We start from the raw sequence: 17770 nt of genomic DNA, 5'->3' as shown, positions 1-17770 counted from the left end.
TATATTTGTGACCTCACCATTCAACTGTACAATCTCCAACCCATTGTCCTTCATCTCTCAGATAATGCTAGTATAAAACAGCTAGTAGCTAAATCAATCCTTTTCCCCTAAATAAACAAGGTAACCATGCACAAAATGTGTAAACTAGAGTTCATATGGCAGAAAGGCAACCTGAGTTGTATGGTGCGTGACCTGCATGTGAAATGGAAGAGGCACATGTATTCAGTTATCCAATTCTTTTAGAATTTAGCTGCTGAAGCTATCTGACTTACAGATCTTTCCTAACAGTAAAACAACAGCTTACTTTGGCTGAGGCTACACTGAATTTCCCTGTTTTCTCGCCCTTTTCCATTTTTAAAATGAAACAGGTATACACAGAACAGCCAGAGAAGGAATTAAGCATGCATACATGTACATACATCCACCCATAGATGCAGACTCTCATGGAAGCCCCTTCTCTACAGGTAGAGGTGAAAAGCAAAAGCACCTTTTTACTCTATTTCTGCCACTGTTAGGTCTAATTTTTGGCTTAAGTTTTATAAAATTAGCTGTGTTGTCTTAGTATCCTGAAAAATTCATTAAATGTGTAAATATTGAATTTTGCCTGTTGAATTAAGGATGTGCCAGATTTGAACTGACGAAATATTGAATTAGTTGACTAATGTTGGCTGTCAAAATAAAGATTTCTGATATTTTCTCATGCTTAAATATTTTCTCTAAAATGTGATTTATCGCGAATTGATTCATGTATTATTTCTGACATATTAAGCAATGTTTGATATTTTTATCTTAACTGCCAACATAATAGGATCAACATTTAAGGACATACTAACTCACAACTTGGAGAAAGAAAATAAATCTTAGGGAAAATTCTCATTATTTCGAGGAAATAAATCAATGCTCTGGAATAGGACGTTAACGGAGACATTAAGGGTGAGAGACTGACTTTTCTTCTCTACCTGGCGGAATGGCCCTACATTGGCTTCACACTCACTGAATCAGGTCTGCTAAAGAAACAAGTCAGTTCACAAATGAGACTGAATCAAACGTTTGAATGTTTTACTCGTCTTAGCTGCGTTTTTAAGAACACAATTTGGTCTTCTTTTGTGAGCCCGAGGGGCTTCTCTTAAAGGGTGGGGCGCTGTGGAGAACGGCCTCCAGCTGTGCCACTCGACGCGACTGGGTCTGAGGTAAACTCTCCTGGCGCTCTGCAAGCATCTGTAGCCAACCGAGAAAGCCTGTACTCACGCAGCATTTGGCGTCCAGCTTCGACTGAGAAGCATTTCTCCTGCTTGTCTGTGATAATGTGCTCGTTTTTTCCATGAGATTCTCCGTCCTGGCGCGTAAAACGGAAGTCTTGGGAAAAGTTTTCTGAAGTTGAAAACAGCGCCTTGGACTTCAGAGGAAGAAATAATGGTCCTCCGAAGAGTCGAGCCTCAATGAAATAATGTAAGTTTCCATTTGACTTAAGAAATAGTAGCTGCTTTTTTCGGGTTTAGTTCATATTTGGGCGTTTTTATTTTCTTCTTTGGGTTGTTTTATCGCCTCGCTTTGCTACCAGAAGCAGTCCGTTTGCCTCTCTGGAGCTGTTAGTGGTTAATGGTGATGTGTTTGCGCCTTTTCCTTGTCATGGAACTGTAGCTAGCTATAGGTTCTCGGTGGGTGAAAAAAGCTCACTATGGCCCTCAGGATTACTCGTGTTAAGTTCATTAAGTTTTCATAGTTGCAAGAAAGTTTCCTTTTCCTCAACTTATATTTAAAAATGGTTTCAAAAATACTCTACTGAGTGTAAATGTGATTGTAAAGCCGAATAAACTGTCAGAAAAGGCTTGAACAGGGCAGGTAGGAGTGTACCAAGGCAGGATTTTCCATAATCATGGCTGCATTGAGCCCGTAGGCACAGACCAATAGAGAAGACATGGAGCGGATGATGGATGTCAGAGGAGCCTCGGCCGGTGACAGGCATTTATTTAAGATTTGATAAAGTGATGATTTATGCCACATAAGTGCTCCAGTGTGAAAAACGATAACTGCCTTGTCAGGTAAATCTAGTGTGACAACACCACATTCACATCCAGGCGCCAGTATTTTGGTAGCAGGATGATATTAGGTATGATGATCAATATAGTATAATGCACTGGCAGGTTCTTCTCTGCTCACGGTGCAGTTTACAGTCGTGACGAACTGTAGGTCTGCGTACTTGGAGAGCTTCGTGTTTTCCGGGGCCTGTTTTCGGACATCTTAGACGTGTGAATGTCAGGACTCAGGGTTTCCAAGGCTTTCTTACCATCTGATGAATCAAGTTCTTTATCCGGCTCGCCTGGAGCGTTGAGAGCTGACCCCATTCATGGGCATTTGCATATTCCAAGGGGGACATACTGAACAATGTTCACGTTTTATGTCTTTCGTGTAATGCCATAAATCGCATGAATCTTTAAAAAGCGGTGAACAAAAGGCTGCATTCTTATTTGTTATTAAAAGACACCCAGCTGCTTTCGTAATTACTTGCTGTTTTCTGGAGAGAATTGAGATTAGGCAATGATATGATCTCTTTACACTGAATGATTGTTTTTTTGGGGTTTTTTTTTTTGGACCCACCCTATAAAGTCCTCTCTGAGAGGATCTGCTCTTTTTCGTCTAAAGGAAACACTGATAACTTTGTGAAATGTGACTTTCTTTTTTGATCCTTTGTGGACCATTCAATGTGAATGGGTTGAAAGTGGCTTTAATAAAATAGGGCTCCAAGGCATAGCTATTGTACCGTCGTCTTATTCTCACCCCTCTCTGCAAATGACATCGCAGGATTGAAATACACATCTCTTTTATCTGGTCTGATTGTTCGGGCATTCTGAGCTGTCGCACTGAAACAGGATCTTGGGGCCCCCACACATGATCTTGTGACTTGTCACACTTCCAGTAGTTCGGTGACAATAGGTTTCAGACCTCTGTGTAATTGTGTGTGATGCCGCATGCGTTATTGCTTAATGCGTTCCTATTATCTTGGGTTCCCTGATGAAAAGAGTCTTTCCATTCATTTATTATGAGCTTGCTTAAATCAAAGGCCAGTGGGACAGTGCCCACATACATTGATGGGTTTGAACCAGGGCATCTAGGCCAGATGGGGTTGGGTTGGGTCCCCCCCACCAGTGCTTTGTTTTCCAAGATGCCTATTTCTCAAGCTCATGTATGTTATGGATTTTATAGGGTGCACAAGCAGCCATATAAATCCTGATTGGTGCATCCCTAATGCCAATAAATCAGGTTTAGCATGTGTTCTACTAATCCATCATGTGTGTTTTCTGTTCGATATGGCACCAGTATTGGTATTGGGGTGATATCAGCAGAAAATTCTGTACTGGATATTAAAAGACTAGGTCTATGGATGCACAGTGTTTTATTTATATAGAGTATAATTTCAGTAGGTATAAAGCTCCATTAGAACTGGATTGTGGAGCAGTGGAACTGTGTTCTCTGTAGTAATTGAGCTCCATCTAATACTGTACCTTTGAGATGAGCTGAAGTGGTTCATCAGTACCTGAACATAGTAATGCAATCTAATCCTATCTTGACAGCAGTGTTCTAATATCTAGGGTAAAACATTCCAAAAAAACATAAGGGTATTGCCACAGCAAGGGGGGATCAAACTTCCTATGAATGCCTTTGATTTAAGAAGAAACGTTAAATGAGTAGATGTGTAAGATCTTTTGGACAATGTGGATGTAGTTGTATGTAGTTATATATAGTGTATATACTAAATAGCCACTTGTTAAGTTTTATATGTCCAACAATGAACAAGAAATGACTAAAAGACAGCATGGATATGAGTAACACTACATCCTTCTACCCTTTCCCAGAATTCTCCTCATTTTGGGATACAAAATCAGTGAACTATATTAAACAAAATCTACTGTGTACAAACAAGCAAAAAAAAAAACTCAACTAGGGATGCATGATTGGTATGGGCCGTGTTTCAGGTCTTTGCCCCAAGTACAGAATTGGCAATTTGTCCATTTATATTTTCATTTGATCTAATTTGTGTTTTATGACTCAAGTAATGTTAGCCAGGTCACTGCACTCTTACTCTCCTATAATTCAAGTTATTTACATACTGGACATGACTTGGTTTTAGGGATGTTCCAATCAGTTATTTTGCCCTAATTCAATACATTTATAGGCTAATATGGAGTGCACAGTCAGAATTTGATCCAATCAAAGAATATTAATGCTAAATATCAGCTAACACTGATCTAATCTGTGTGTTTGTCTATATATAATACAGCCACACAATTTAGGTAAGTGTGCTGCTGATTACTACTAAAGGAAAATCACTGTTAAACTGTTTTATGCCATTCTGAGCTGTTTATAAAATTATGTTATGTTTCAATGCTTTATAATACAGTATGACAGGCCTCCCTGATCATTCAGCTCCCAGTTATTTTATTTTAAAAATGACGTGATCGTGATATTTGTATATAGTGGAACAGACTGAACTGAACTGCTTCTACTACTAATGTGAAATAACTATTGTATAGTATTGTTAATGCTCTGATCTGATTTCTACCATGTCTGTGTATTAGCCTACTCCTCTCGGATTTAAATGCTGTTCAGTGCTGGTATAGAACCAAAAAAAGGGAAAAAAAGAAAAAGTGGTACTTTCCAGAGACTTTCCACCAAGTTTCATTTCTAAACAGACATATTCCAAGAGTAAAGGCAGGCAGAAGCATAGTTCCCCTAGTACTTTAGGTTGCATGGGCAAAAAGGACAAAAACATTAAAGACACAGGGTTCCCAGATACTGTCTTAAAACAAATATTATAACTGTAAAGACTAATGAACTGTTTTGTAGCATTGTGAGAACACTCCTCCCTGCAATAGGCTCTGAATAATACCAGAGCGTACTTTACTAGAAAGGTGCAGATACCCGACCCATTAAAATCAGCCCTTTAGGCCTGATCTGGTTGGATCAGAACATCCTTAGTTAGTGTTTCATGTGTTGCGTTGAGTTACAGAGTTACAAAATGTAAGTGTTGTGTTTAAAAATAGCCAATTAATAAATTGAAACAGACATTAAATTTAATTACCAGTGCATTCTTCATCTCTGCTGATTGCACAGATTTTACTCTTCTCTGATCAACCCTTTTTTATACCATCAGACAGCTGAGCTCAGGCTTTTGTCCTTTTGGTTATGTATTTTCTTCACTGGTTGCACCAAAAAAAGTAGTCACTGTAAGAAGCAATGATGTAGCAAGCTTGGCTCTTATGGAACAGAGGCCTCCTTCATGTGTGTGAGAGAGAGCAGAGCCTGTTGGCAGATGTACATCACAATCCATTACACTGCGGTGCGGCTGCACAAGCGTATGATTAACTAATGGTAACCCAGCTCAGCGCAAAAAGACTGAGCTTCCATCGCCCCACAAGCATATGGTTTGGAAAGGAGGCCTTTGTGTGGAAGGGTGGTTATTCTCTCCGTTTGCAGAAAACCAAAGGTCTGCACCATTTACAACGTGTGAATGGAAATAAATTTGACAGTTTGTTTGCAGTATGGGAAACTTCACCTTTCTCTCTTGCTTTTTGATTTAGAAGCCAACATGTGGGCGTTGAATAGAAATATGTATAAGCGGACGCCATCGTCCAATACACTAGAAGGCAATTGTTGAGGAAGAATTGGTGGATTAATGCTTAAACTTCCTATCAAAGCTTCCTATCCTTACATGAAAATATTAGGTGTTTGTTTTCTGCAGTAAATATATTCTTTATGGTAAAAGGCTTTCATTTTCCCTCTGCCCACTCCCTCTGCTTCACACACATACATAGCCATGAGTGAAATTGTGAATAATGGCAAACCATTTGATGTTCTTTCACTAAAACATACTGCAAAAACAAATGCTAAGTAAACAAATGTTAAAATGGGAATTATATTAAAAAGATAAAATATATCCACTACTAAATTGCATAAATATGCACAAGAAAACTTAAAAAATGATTTAATGACATTTTACTACTAGGATATTATGTTAAGGCTTTCAAATATAATAGATAGGACGTGTAGTTTAGTGGTTAATAGAACAGCCTTCCCTGTGGCAGACTAGGGTTAATTCCTCGGTTGGACAAGCACAGCACCCCTAACAATTTATGCACTGTATGTGATTATTAATATTAATATTATTATCATGTTAATAATATTAATGTCCCAATCATATTCACTTATTTGGGTTCGGGGAAGATCCATGCATATTTTTTGGATCGGGTGTCGACAATCTCCGATATTCTGTTTTTACCCTCTGGTGTCTAGACGTCATTAACAGCGATTTACAGTATTATTTACCACAGCAGTGAGGAGCGTCTCAAAGTTGCAGAACATTTTGCAGAAGAGTATGCAGTATAGAACTGTTTTACAGTGGAACATAAAAACTGTAGTATATCTGTAGTTTTAGTGCTCTGTTTGTATTTAAGACACTTTTCTGTCAGAACCTAAACCATGTGAGGAAATACACTTCCAAATTATGGCTATTTAGAAACTATGGTGGAAACTCTCTGTTTTACCAGCAGGATTACTGCGTGCCTTTCTTAGTTTTTTTTTAAACCAGCACTGAAGGACTGAGGAAAACTGAGGAATAGACTAATACACGCATGTTATACAACACCAGATCAATAGCACATTCAATAGCTATTTCACATCAGTTGTAGAAGACAACATGCATCAGTTTAGAGTACCACTTTACTCACATGAGACATTAAGGGATTTCACTGCTGTGTTTTCATGTGTCTGATCAGGGAAGTCAGTCAGACTGAACAATAATAAATGATAATACAATAATCTGTATTAAAAGTATTTGAGGACTAAACAGATTATCACTTTGTCACATATAAACCGTTTACTAAAAGCAAAGTGATTTTATTTCAGCATTAACACATCTTATCTAAATTATGCAGCTGTTTAATTTAGGGGAAAAAACACAAGATCAGATCGAGGTGGTGGTGTATATAATTAACAAGCAAAACAGCTAGAAATGTCTATCATTTGTGAAGGTTTGTTTTTTCTGATGAATGATGCTACGCTGTATAAAAATAAAGTATCTCATTAACATCCATTGTGCCAACGACACAAGTTTCTATTAAACCCCTTTTTTCTGGAAATCATTATGGCTGACATGAGAGATTCATCATTATGTAACACGCTGTTTCATAGCTGCGGTCATTTTTTTGCACAGAAAATGTTGTTTCCATGCCACTAATACATAATTTAAACCTTCAAAACATGCCCAAATTGTAGACACATGAGTATGAATGAAGATATTGTACTCCTGTGTGTAAAATGTGTGTGTGTGTGTGTGTGTGTGTGTGTGTGTGTGTGTGTGTGTGTGAAGGAAGTTACTTACCATGCATGAAAAGGTTTTAGCCAGTGTTCTGCTCTGAACCCACAGCCTTGGAAAGGTACATGCTACGTAACTTTGTGCTGCACTAATTGTTTTGTTGCGATTCGTTTATTTATCCTGGTTATTCAATGTCATTCTTGACCCAAGCCTAACCACAGTGTATTTAATAAAACAATGGATCTCCTCACAGAACGACTGAAAACAGAACAGAGCAGTGAGCTGAAAGGGGCTTTGTGTTAATGCATGTTTTTCTTTTTTATTATTGTTTGACAGGGTTTCATACATCAGTGGTCGATGGTGGAGATGGAAGTTCCGGAACGTTCTCTCAGCCACCCTGCTCCTAATATGCATCACAAAATCAGGTACAGAAGGGTCGCAGGGTCCCGTTGCCTCTGGCATAAGTAGTTACATATGTTTTGACGACATGAAGCTTTATAAATAAGACCTGGATATTTTAAGTCTTGCACTTGTTTTATGCTTGTTTTGCTCATTACCATTGCTCTCAATGCATTTATTCCTTTCAAACTTCCATTTCATCTTTCATGCTTATATGTTTCTTTGCTTTTTCTTATGTATGTGTATAAGTGTGCATTTCTCTTGTAAGCTTAGCAGCATTAACAAAGTAATTTGTCTTTCCTTTGCATGTTTAGTTGAAAACAGCAACAGCCTTTTGTCTTTTTTTATGCGTTCATGTTTAACATTTTCTGTTACATCTCTTGGAGCACTGATCAGAGATAAATCCATTCATTCAAACAGTTGGATTAGTTTATCCAGATGCACTTCTGTGATAAAATGTTTTACAAGTTTCCGGACGGCAATAAAATCCACAGGATGAGCGAGTTGAATGTTTGCATCACGTTGTCACACGATCACACAATTTTTAGCAGACTTTTTCACAGGATGTCCTGTACTAATATACTTTTTTAGCTTACACTTTTAAACAAACATTTTATTGTGTGTATAATATCTTTATAATACATATGTCTGAGGTACTTTGGCTACATTTGGCTACTGGTTACTTTCAAATGCTGCAGTGAAATCACTTTTTTTAGACTACTTACTATGTTACAGTCTAGGGCTGCCGCGATAAGTCGCCGTAGTAGATGAAATCGACATCAACGTAGACATCAGTATTTTAAGATGACGCATTATTTTAACATTATTTAATTTATTTTCTTTCACTTTTCCTCATTACTCCTACGTAACTGCTCCATGATTATCAGCTCCAGTATGTGTTCACATGCTTTGGGCTTGACTGGATATAAATCATATCTAATTACTCTATTAAGAAATTACCTTAGGCTAATTTCTTTGTGTAGGGAATGGCGTAAATACAGTAGATCACAGGGCATATAAAATGCACTGCTTACTTTTCTGCTGAAGTTCTTGATTGAACCTACAGTTTTGCACTTAATGTGGAAAACTAATCATTTAGTTAAATTGATCAACAAAATAATGGATAGATTAATCAATAGAAAAAAATGTTTAGTGGCAGCCCTGTTACAGTCTTTTAAATGTATTTTGATTTTGTGTTTTTGGTTTACAGCATGCTGTTTCATGTTGGTAGGAAATGTTTTTCCAGCATTGGTTTGGCAACAAAGCCAATGGTGTCAGAAAATAGACAAACAGCTATTTGTGCTCATATTATACATGTCTGGTGGATAGATGGTTTCCTTAACCACAGTCAGTGCAGATATTAGAAATGTGCCTCACTACTGCAGGCTGTAAATAATTTCTGGATCTGACCCAGTCTGCTGAATCTCTAGTAAGACTGGATCCATTTTTCCTGCAAAGCTCTGTACCTGATGTATGAATATATGAGATTTTGGACCATTTGCAAGTGTTTAAGCAGTCCTATAATAGCGGCTCCCTCTTGAAAGAGGGTATGATTGATACTTTTGTTTTGCTGACAAAGACTGCATTGTTTCAGGGCTTTTACTGACTTTTCAGTAGCACTTAATCGATTAGTTGTTCCAAAAACATGTCCCTATTTAAGATCAATCAATGGCTGTCCATGGTTGTCCGGATCTGACAGAGGAGAAACCTTTACAGCTTTTGGCTTCTTATAGAAATAGCCTGGCGCAAAGGCTCCATTTAATGCAGAGAATTTGTGAATCTTGAAGCTGTGCTAATGGCTGTGGAGGGACACAACAGAGAGATCCGACATTCTTTGGAAAGAAGTCATCTTGGTGAATGCTGGGCCCACTGAAAATATTAATGTCACGTTTGAAGAGCCTGCCAACAAAGAATTTTAAAGCCATATTTTCATGTGATAGCTTACTCAAGCATGATCCTTGTTGAAACAAGGCTGAGTTCAGTGTTGCTCAAGCCTGAAAATTGGAACAATGGCTTGTTGATTAAGTGTAATTATTCACATTGTGTAAACAGTGCAAGGGGTGGAGGGGGGCACCCACTAGCAGAGAAGGGAATCCTCATGGCCTACACGCAACGGGTGCTTGATATTAAAACCAGATGTGTTGCGGCACTTCCATGGGATTGAGCCACAGTTCATTCATGGTTTGTTTTTTGTTTTGTCGTTTTCATAGTCCAAATACAAAAGTACACACAGGCCATCCCATGTTTTCTTTTGGGGTTACCCCATTTGTCTAGCTTGTGTCTTCTCTCTCTGGATAATACTTAAGGGTGTGTTTGCTGGACATGTGCCTGGATCCCTCTGGACAGTTTTTGATGAAGTATTCTGCGTCATTTCAAAACAAAGGGAATAATTGTGACCGTGTGTGTGTGTGTGGACAGGGGGATTCGTCACTAGTTTATTACAGCTATCTTGGTGGAACTGCCAGGTGCCACCTAAAAAGCACACTCCTGAGGCACGAATGCATGCACTTTTTGAATTATGGTGTCAATTAAGCAGTTGAACAGCACGTGAAAGATATGAAGTACTGTGGACAGCAGCTGTAATGTAAGCACTCCAGGTGAGCTCAGGTGAGCTGTCAAGGTCGAGAGAGAAAAAGAAGGAAAAAGAGAGAAGGATTGCTGAGAAATCTCTGAGATTAAAGCCTTCTCATATGTAATGCTGCTGAAAGGGCGCTATTTTTATCACAGAAAATCTTTGGATGGGTCTTTTTAGCCCCCTACGTGTCTGGCATTCCATCTTTGGCTCTATTTCATTGCCGCCTGCCTCTGAAAGGCCCTTTCTATGATCAATTGTCCACACAGTAATCAGACACTCTCTTATTGACCTTCATGGACAATCATGCCACAACTGCTTGCCAAATTCCTGCTTCATGTTTTAATACAATCTGCCACTTTAGCAACATGCATCAGTCCAGTTTGTTCTCCCAGGGCAGATATGTATAGACTGATACTGAGAACCAGAACTGATCGCGGTGAATAATAATTTCTCCAGGAATTATTCAATTTGCCAGACAAATTAGTAAAATTCCAGCCACAGACAGCACAGCATCATCAGCAAAATACCATACATATAAATGGGAAGTAACTAATCTTTTTTTACATTTAAGGCAGTTAGCAGACGCTGTTATCCAGAGCGACTTACAAAAGTGCTTCACTGTTTACTCAAGAATAACCTTAGCTAGTTTGAATAGACTAAAAATTCAAAGATACCTCTAATCTTAGACACTACTAAACACAAGTCAACTCTTCACTCTTACTAACTTACTGAAGCACTGATAACTGAACAACATACAGGATTCGTAAAAAATAATACTGGGTCACTAATACTGGTAAAGTAATTGCAAGTGTTTGAGTAATTTTATTTGTATATATTGGTAATGTCCAGTCTAGGTGAGTTTGTTTTCCCCCTCAAGCACAAAAGTATACTTATAGACATTTTACAGTATGTATTGTGTTACATTTATATTTCAAATGTACACAGCCAATGTAGTGACATATTGTGAAAACTGCTATCAAAAACACTATGATTTTAATTCAGAATGCACTACATCCAGGTTATTCAGAACTGAATATGGTCTTGTTAATGAACCATCCATTGGTTTGTCTCCAGATTACCCACATCTAATTAAATTCATTGGTGAGTTACCAGGTTTAGTTTGTGTGCTAGACCATAAAAAAATACCAGACTGTGCTGGTTCTCCAGCTCTGATCCTGTATCCAGTATTGCGGGGTGGTACATCATCGACTGTGGCACATAAAGCTCATTCTGTGGTCAATTTGATGGGAAAAATGAAAGAAAAAAAAACAACTCCAGAAACACAAGCTGTTGTTGTTCTAACAGTGCCTCCCAGACCTAGTAAATATCAGTAATGAGACTGAAGGAGCCCAATGCTTCATTTCACAAACAGCACATTAAGAATCATTACGCTACAGGGAGACAGAAAGGAACTCCCAGATGCAATTGGGACTTTAGGGAGATGAGTTGTGCTTTGGGACAGAAACGAGTTTCGGAACTCCGGACGTGTTCCTGCCAGTCTCCCTGAGGGGACCAGCAACAGGCATGGCTGTTTTTCGTTTGTCACCACAGCCGCTTTCTCTCAGCTGCCAGCCAAAAGCAGCGCGCATGGTTGTAAAACAGCAGGGGTATTCCAGTAGCAGCATTTCAGCCAGTAGTGATTTCACTCCCTTTCGGCACTTTGGACCCAACATCCAGGAGCTGGGCCAACAGCTTGTTTGTTTAAACCCCAGACATGACAAGCGAAGAGAGGGAGGCAGATTTTTTTTTTCTTTTGCTTGTTTTTTTCTGCTGGTCTTTGAAGGTGCAGAGCCCTATGTTATGGAACAGTGAACATTCTGGAATAGGACATAATGGATGTCACTGGTTGTTTGTCCTTAAAGTCAATAATGCCCTGCATTGATGGCATTTTGATATTGTTTAGTTTGCTGTCTTTCCAAATGAGTGGAAAAATCATTTAAAATTTACATAATTAGATAAATTAAATTATATGTCCCTAATAAGATTTAAATGACACTGACAGTAATCTAAACTGAGCTTGCTCTGTCCTTAGATAGCACTGCTTTGTACTGCTTATTGTTATTCCACAGATGGAAACCCAAACTGATCTTAAATAATCTAAATAACCTGTAATGTCCTGATTCAGTTATTGCCCCATGTATTGATTCGAGCAGCTTAATGCTGAGTATTATCTGATACCAATTAGATGCTGTCTTAGCGTTTCTATAAATAATACATTCACACAGTTTAGGTCAGATGTGTTGCTTATTAATAGTAAAAAGTAAAATCACTTTGTTTTAAGTGAACAGTTCATATACTGTGACATTCTAAATGGACTTATTTGTTTGGTTTGATAGCAATTTTTTTTAAAAACCTGCACCCACTTTTGCCTTTTGCAGATAAGGTTGAACACCCCCTGCACTAAAATCACAGATGTTACATTAACTTTTCAGGTTCCACTGTAAAATAGTTTAAAAAATGCATTCTAACCTTTTCTGCTACTTTCTAACAACGCTCCACACTGTGATGGGCTGTGAATAATGTCTTTCAGTGGTGCTAGTCTATTAACTAGTCATATGTCTAAATTAGCGATGATCAACTGGATTGGATTGGGACACCCTTATCCGAAACTAGACTAATTGTGTTATGGCTGATGGTTTTCGATAATGAAAATAAACATACAGTTTCTAGTGCTAGTCTGAAGACATTAGCATTAAAGGTTTCAATGTAGGTTGCCAATAGCTGAATTTAAAATAGATTAGACTGGCTTAAGGTTAGATATGCTGGGAGATAAATGCTGGCAAGTAATTTATTTAATTGCTCCCAAGACGCAAAGAAACTGTCCCACACTGAGCTAGCGATGAATGTATTAATGGGAATGAAGCACAGAAGAGAAACTTCATTTACCTACATTGTTTTCCTGTTTGCTGTTGGATTTGTGTCTTTTGGGTTAAAAGTACAGTTGTTTAATTTGTTTTCAGCTGAAAACAAGCTATTGAACTAGCATTTGTTTGGGAAAGAGTGCTCCTTAATCTGTAGCATCAGTGGTCTGAGCCAAGGGCAGGGCAGTTTTTGAGTAATTGCTTTGTTATTCCCTGTAGACGAGAATAAATCTCAGCCGATTTATGAAGAGTCATGAACTAACAGCAGTACATTTGTGTAGTTAGAGGACAAATCACGTAGAGTTAGACTGAGCTCAGTGTGTCTTGCCTGGACCTTTATCACTGGACTATTTGCATCACTTACTTCCTGGCCTGGTGCAAATTAACTCATGTTTTAGCTGAGGCTGTGTTAGTGTTATTGGTAGATATATTGGTAGATTTTCTATAAAAACCATAGTAACTCCAAAAAAAATTAATGTCTAAAATCTGTGGCATTCTAAATGTACCACAGTTTAGTACTACATTATTTAATCACACTATATTTAAATGGTACACCGTATCTATGGATGTTCACATTATTAACAAACTTACTATAAAAAACAAAATTAACATAATAAGGCAACATGATGCAGTAAGAACTGCACTGGTAGTATTAGAAGTATAGTTCTGAGAATTGTTTTGTTTAGCTAACTTAGATTTGCTTGTTTACACTGATTATTTTGTTTAGGATGTTACTTTATAGTAAGATAACTACAACATTTCTTGTCAGTAAATGGTTGTTTTTGTGTTTATTGAACAAATAAATCTATTTGCAGAACAAGAAATTCTAACTTCTTGTAACTAAAACAATGAAATTGTTGAAAAAAAGTCACAATTTAATGAAGGCAACATGATTCATTAGGAGTTTGCCGTTGCCCTTACCAAACTTACTTTGTTTAGCCCGCCAAAATTGTTTACTCAAAATTGTTTACTTATCATTGAAATGTTTCGTATTAACCAAGTCGTCCAGTAAAATATTTTGGGTTGTATCAGATTCACTGTACGCCCAGAGAAGTTCACCTAACTAAAGAACTTTGTTTAGAATCAAGATACTTAATTCAGAGTGTATTATCTCACTGTCTTAAAATCCCAAATCATCAAATGAAAAGTAGTTGCCATTTTATAGTGTGTGTGGTAAATTCAGCAGTGTTAGCACTGGAATTAGGACTAGGGCTTGGTTTAGGACTTAGACATCGTCTTTAGTCATCCAAGTACTTCCTGCAACACCTCAGGCACCTGCACAAGTCTATACATGCAGCTAAAAATGGACATAACAACTGGGATTTCTGCTTGATGCCACCATCAAGCAAAAATCCCAGTTGTTATGTCCATTTTTAACTGCATGTACAAATTGTGCATGTGTGTTTGAGGTGGTGATATGTTCTTATTGATTAATATAAATTTGATGGGTATAAGTCACTCCAATTTAAAAAAGTCAATGATGGTTTTTAATATATTATTTGCATTAATAGCAAATGCTGTTAGGAAGCTGGCTCTGTTTTGATGCTTGGCAGAAGTAATTCACATTTTATTTTCATTGCCGTATCGAAAGCATTTTAATTAAAGTCTATTTGACTTTCATGCCATTAATGTTAGAACCATAAACTGTATGAAAGCTGAACCGTGCTTAAAGCTGGTTGATGATGAGCCTATTTTCTATGCATTATGTAACAGCGTAATGTAGCATACTTCCCTTCTTTTTTTTATTTGTATTATGTATTTTACTTGGTTCTCAGTAAGATCCTTTAGCTCTGAGTGATCCCACTTTTAGGCCATTTTTCTTTTTGACTTTGGGCGCAGTTTTATCCAAACTGCTAAAAGTACGGCCCAAAATCCAACTCTCTGTCTGTTCTTGCCTCAGAAAGTAACCTTCTTAGCTGCTTTATGTTTACCACAAAGGACCGCAATGCTGGCCTGAACACAGGAGATAAACAAAAACTTGTGGTTTGTGCTTTGTTGCCAGAACTAAAAGGGTGTGCTCCTTTGACATGGGATTCCTTCAGCCCCTTTTATTGGCATCAAATCTCTTGGGTTTTGGCTTCTCAGCTCCTCCAAATGGAGCATTTAGAGAGGCATCAAATCCCAGAAGTCTTATTGTTCCTTCAAGTCGACTATCACATTTGACCATATAAAGTAGGTTTATAACAAGTTACCATAAACGTTCTGCTCGTACCCTTGACATTTGTTGCTGAAATTATGAGCCCTGTCAAATGTTTTATCCAGGTTGTAACATTTTTTCAAGAAAACACTGTTTTATTAATGAGAGAAAGAAGTCTGTATCTAAAGTGGGAAAAAGCCTGTTTTAACATGCCTACTAAATTTAAAGTTTGTAAAAAATTTACCACTTAATATGCATTCAAAAACAAAAGTTTCTTTTAGCCTACAGCTGAATATTTTAGGCTCAGCTTAAGCCTGTGTAAGCCTGTTTTATTTTTGCACATATCATGTAAGTGTACACATAAAGCCCACATATTAGTAAAGCCAACTTTGAAGTTAAATTAAGTGGTAATTGAGTGAAATGTCTACATAACCCCTTAGCTTACCCAAACCACATGAGCTCTGTGAATGTCTTTTTGTGTTCAAACAAAAATATGTTTTAGTCTTTTTGTTTTAAAATAATATCACAATTTTGGAAACCCACTCATTGATTGATATTGATTAAACCAAAATTCTGAATGCAGCTGGCCTGAAACTGTGACTCCACAGTCAGAAATTACTGGAGAAAATGAATTTTGAATTTAAAAGTGTTTGCTTGTGTTTGCAAAAGATGTAGTATGCAAACACAAGCTGTTTCATCTAAGAGATAAAGATAGATTGAAATATAGTTGCATAAAACCTAAAAACCACAAAACCTGTGTTCATAAGGGAGACTTCAAAAATAATAAAAAATTTTGTTTTTCCTCCAGGAAATCAGACATCAGACATCATCTGTTAGTTGTACAATTTCCTTGACCTTAAAAACTAAAGAACTGTATTATAGACCTACTGAGTTGTATTAAAGTGATAATAATACATCTGAGATTTTACGATGTGTCAAATCAAATCATTACGAGGTCAGAGATTTACACCACAACTGAAATAACAAGGCAAGGCCTTTTTCTATACCTTAGCTCTTCTCCCCAGCCTGCTGTGTGTCAACACTTTTTAACAGCATGTCTCTCTGAACCTACCTGGTCCCTTACTGACTCCTGTCCTGTCATCGTCCTTTACTGTCCTCTTTGCCCATCGGGTCCTTCTACCCTGAATGACATGACCCCCCATTTTGGTCCAGCAGTGCTGAGCTGCCAGGACAGCTGCAATGAGGTGCTCACGGCCTCTGAAGGAACTTTTACCTCCCCCTGCTACCCGTCCGACTATCCACCGAACAAGTCATGTGCATGGACCCTGCAGGCTCCGGCCGGCTTCATCCTGCGGATCACATTCCTCGACTTCGAGCTCGAGGAGGCCCATGGCTGCATCTATGACCGCGTCATCATTGACACCGGCACAGGCGCCACTGTTAAGTTTTGCGGCCTGACGGCCAACGGACTCGCACTTAACTCCACTGGAAATGTGATGGTGGTGTCCTTTAATTCAGATTTTAGTGTCCAGAAGAAAGGCTTCAGTATCAGGTACAGCCAAGGTATGTTTGAAAGTTAGGTTTCTATGTGGCATTTTTGGCAATGCAGGCAATTAGTGCTTGAACCCTGCCATTTGTTATTGTTATTGTTGTTGTTAGGTTGTTGTATAATTATATGAGCAGTAGTAGTAGTTGTCGTATAAATCTCTTATTTTCTAACAATTACTTAACCTTTTATAATTGGTTTAGGTGTACCTCCCATCCCATCACATTGCTTCTGTGTGTGTGTGTGTGTGTGTGTGTATATATATATATATATATATATATTTGTATAGTCTCGACGAAGGGCATTATCTTTTGTTGTCAAGCCTGTGTGTGTGCCATTTAGAACTATGCATGACAAATTGTTCATATCTTGATATCTTGTCATACGTCCAAAAAACAGCAGTGTGCATGTTTCAGTGCATACACAGCTCCTACAGTGCTATTATCACACCAGGACATCTCATGCTTTAGTATGATAAAAGGGTATGGCATGTATTTAAAGTTATCTTTCCTCCATCCAAATCCAATGTAAACTTTTTAACTTTTAAAAGATTTGTTTTCTGTCTTTAAATTGTTTGAATGATTCCTTGATCTATAAACAAATGTCCTTTAGCTTTAGCGTTTAAGAAGGGGCTTAGCAGACATGCTAAATGGTAATGAATTTTTTTTTTTTTTTTTCATTTCATATTGGCACTGCCTCGCATAATGAGGCAGCCAACAGAAGCAAACTCAAGGACCTTTTTGGAACTGTGGTAAAACTAAATGTGTGAGGGCATGTGATATTAAAAACACAAAGCAAAATATCACGGTCACATTTTCCTCAATGTAGGAAATCTGCATTTCTGTCCTAATTGGACTGTTTTCAATATAATTTACTCACACTAGTTTGAGTTTCTCAAAGATGTTATTGTCATTTCAAAGGAAAACAATTCTGGGATATTTTAGTAAAACCTTTACTTTGATGTACAGGCATCATAAAA

At 37.8% G+C, this 17770-nt stretch overlaps 1 protein-coding gene across 10 annotated transcripts in view; it reads left to right on the top strand.

Moving 5' to 3' along the window:
* The first annotated feature begins 1236 nt into the window (after positions 1-1236).
* adgrg6 (adhesion G protein-coupled receptor G6) overlaps positions 1237-17770 on the top strand; it is a 59617-nt gene continuing 43083 nt past the window's right edge. For 8 of the 10 annotated variants that reach the window (XM_072680519.1, XM_072680472.1, XM_072680509.1 and 5 more), the window contains exons 1-3: positions 1237-1449; positions 7649-7737; positions 16458-16808. In XM_072680519.1, the coding sequence (XP_072536620.1) occupies positions 1448-1449; positions 7649-7737; positions 16458-16808 (442 nt within the window). In that variant the 5' untranslated portion in view covers positions 1237-1447. The remainder of the gene's footprint in view (positions 1450-7648; positions 7738-16457; positions 16809-17770) is intronic. The other 2 variants (XM_072680464.1, XM_072680484.1) reach the window with 2 other exon arrangements.

The sequence above is a fragment of the Salminus brasiliensis genome, chromosome 1, assembly GCF_030463535.1.
Source record: "Salminus brasiliensis chromosome 1, fSalBra1.hap2, whole genome shotgun sequence".
In the NCBI taxonomy this organism is placed as follows: Eukaryota; Metazoa; Chordata; class Actinopteri; order Characiformes; family Bryconidae; genus Salminus; species Salminus brasiliensis.
Note: the sequence above shows the minus strand (reverse complement) of the source record. Positions and strands in the feature narration are given on the sequence as shown.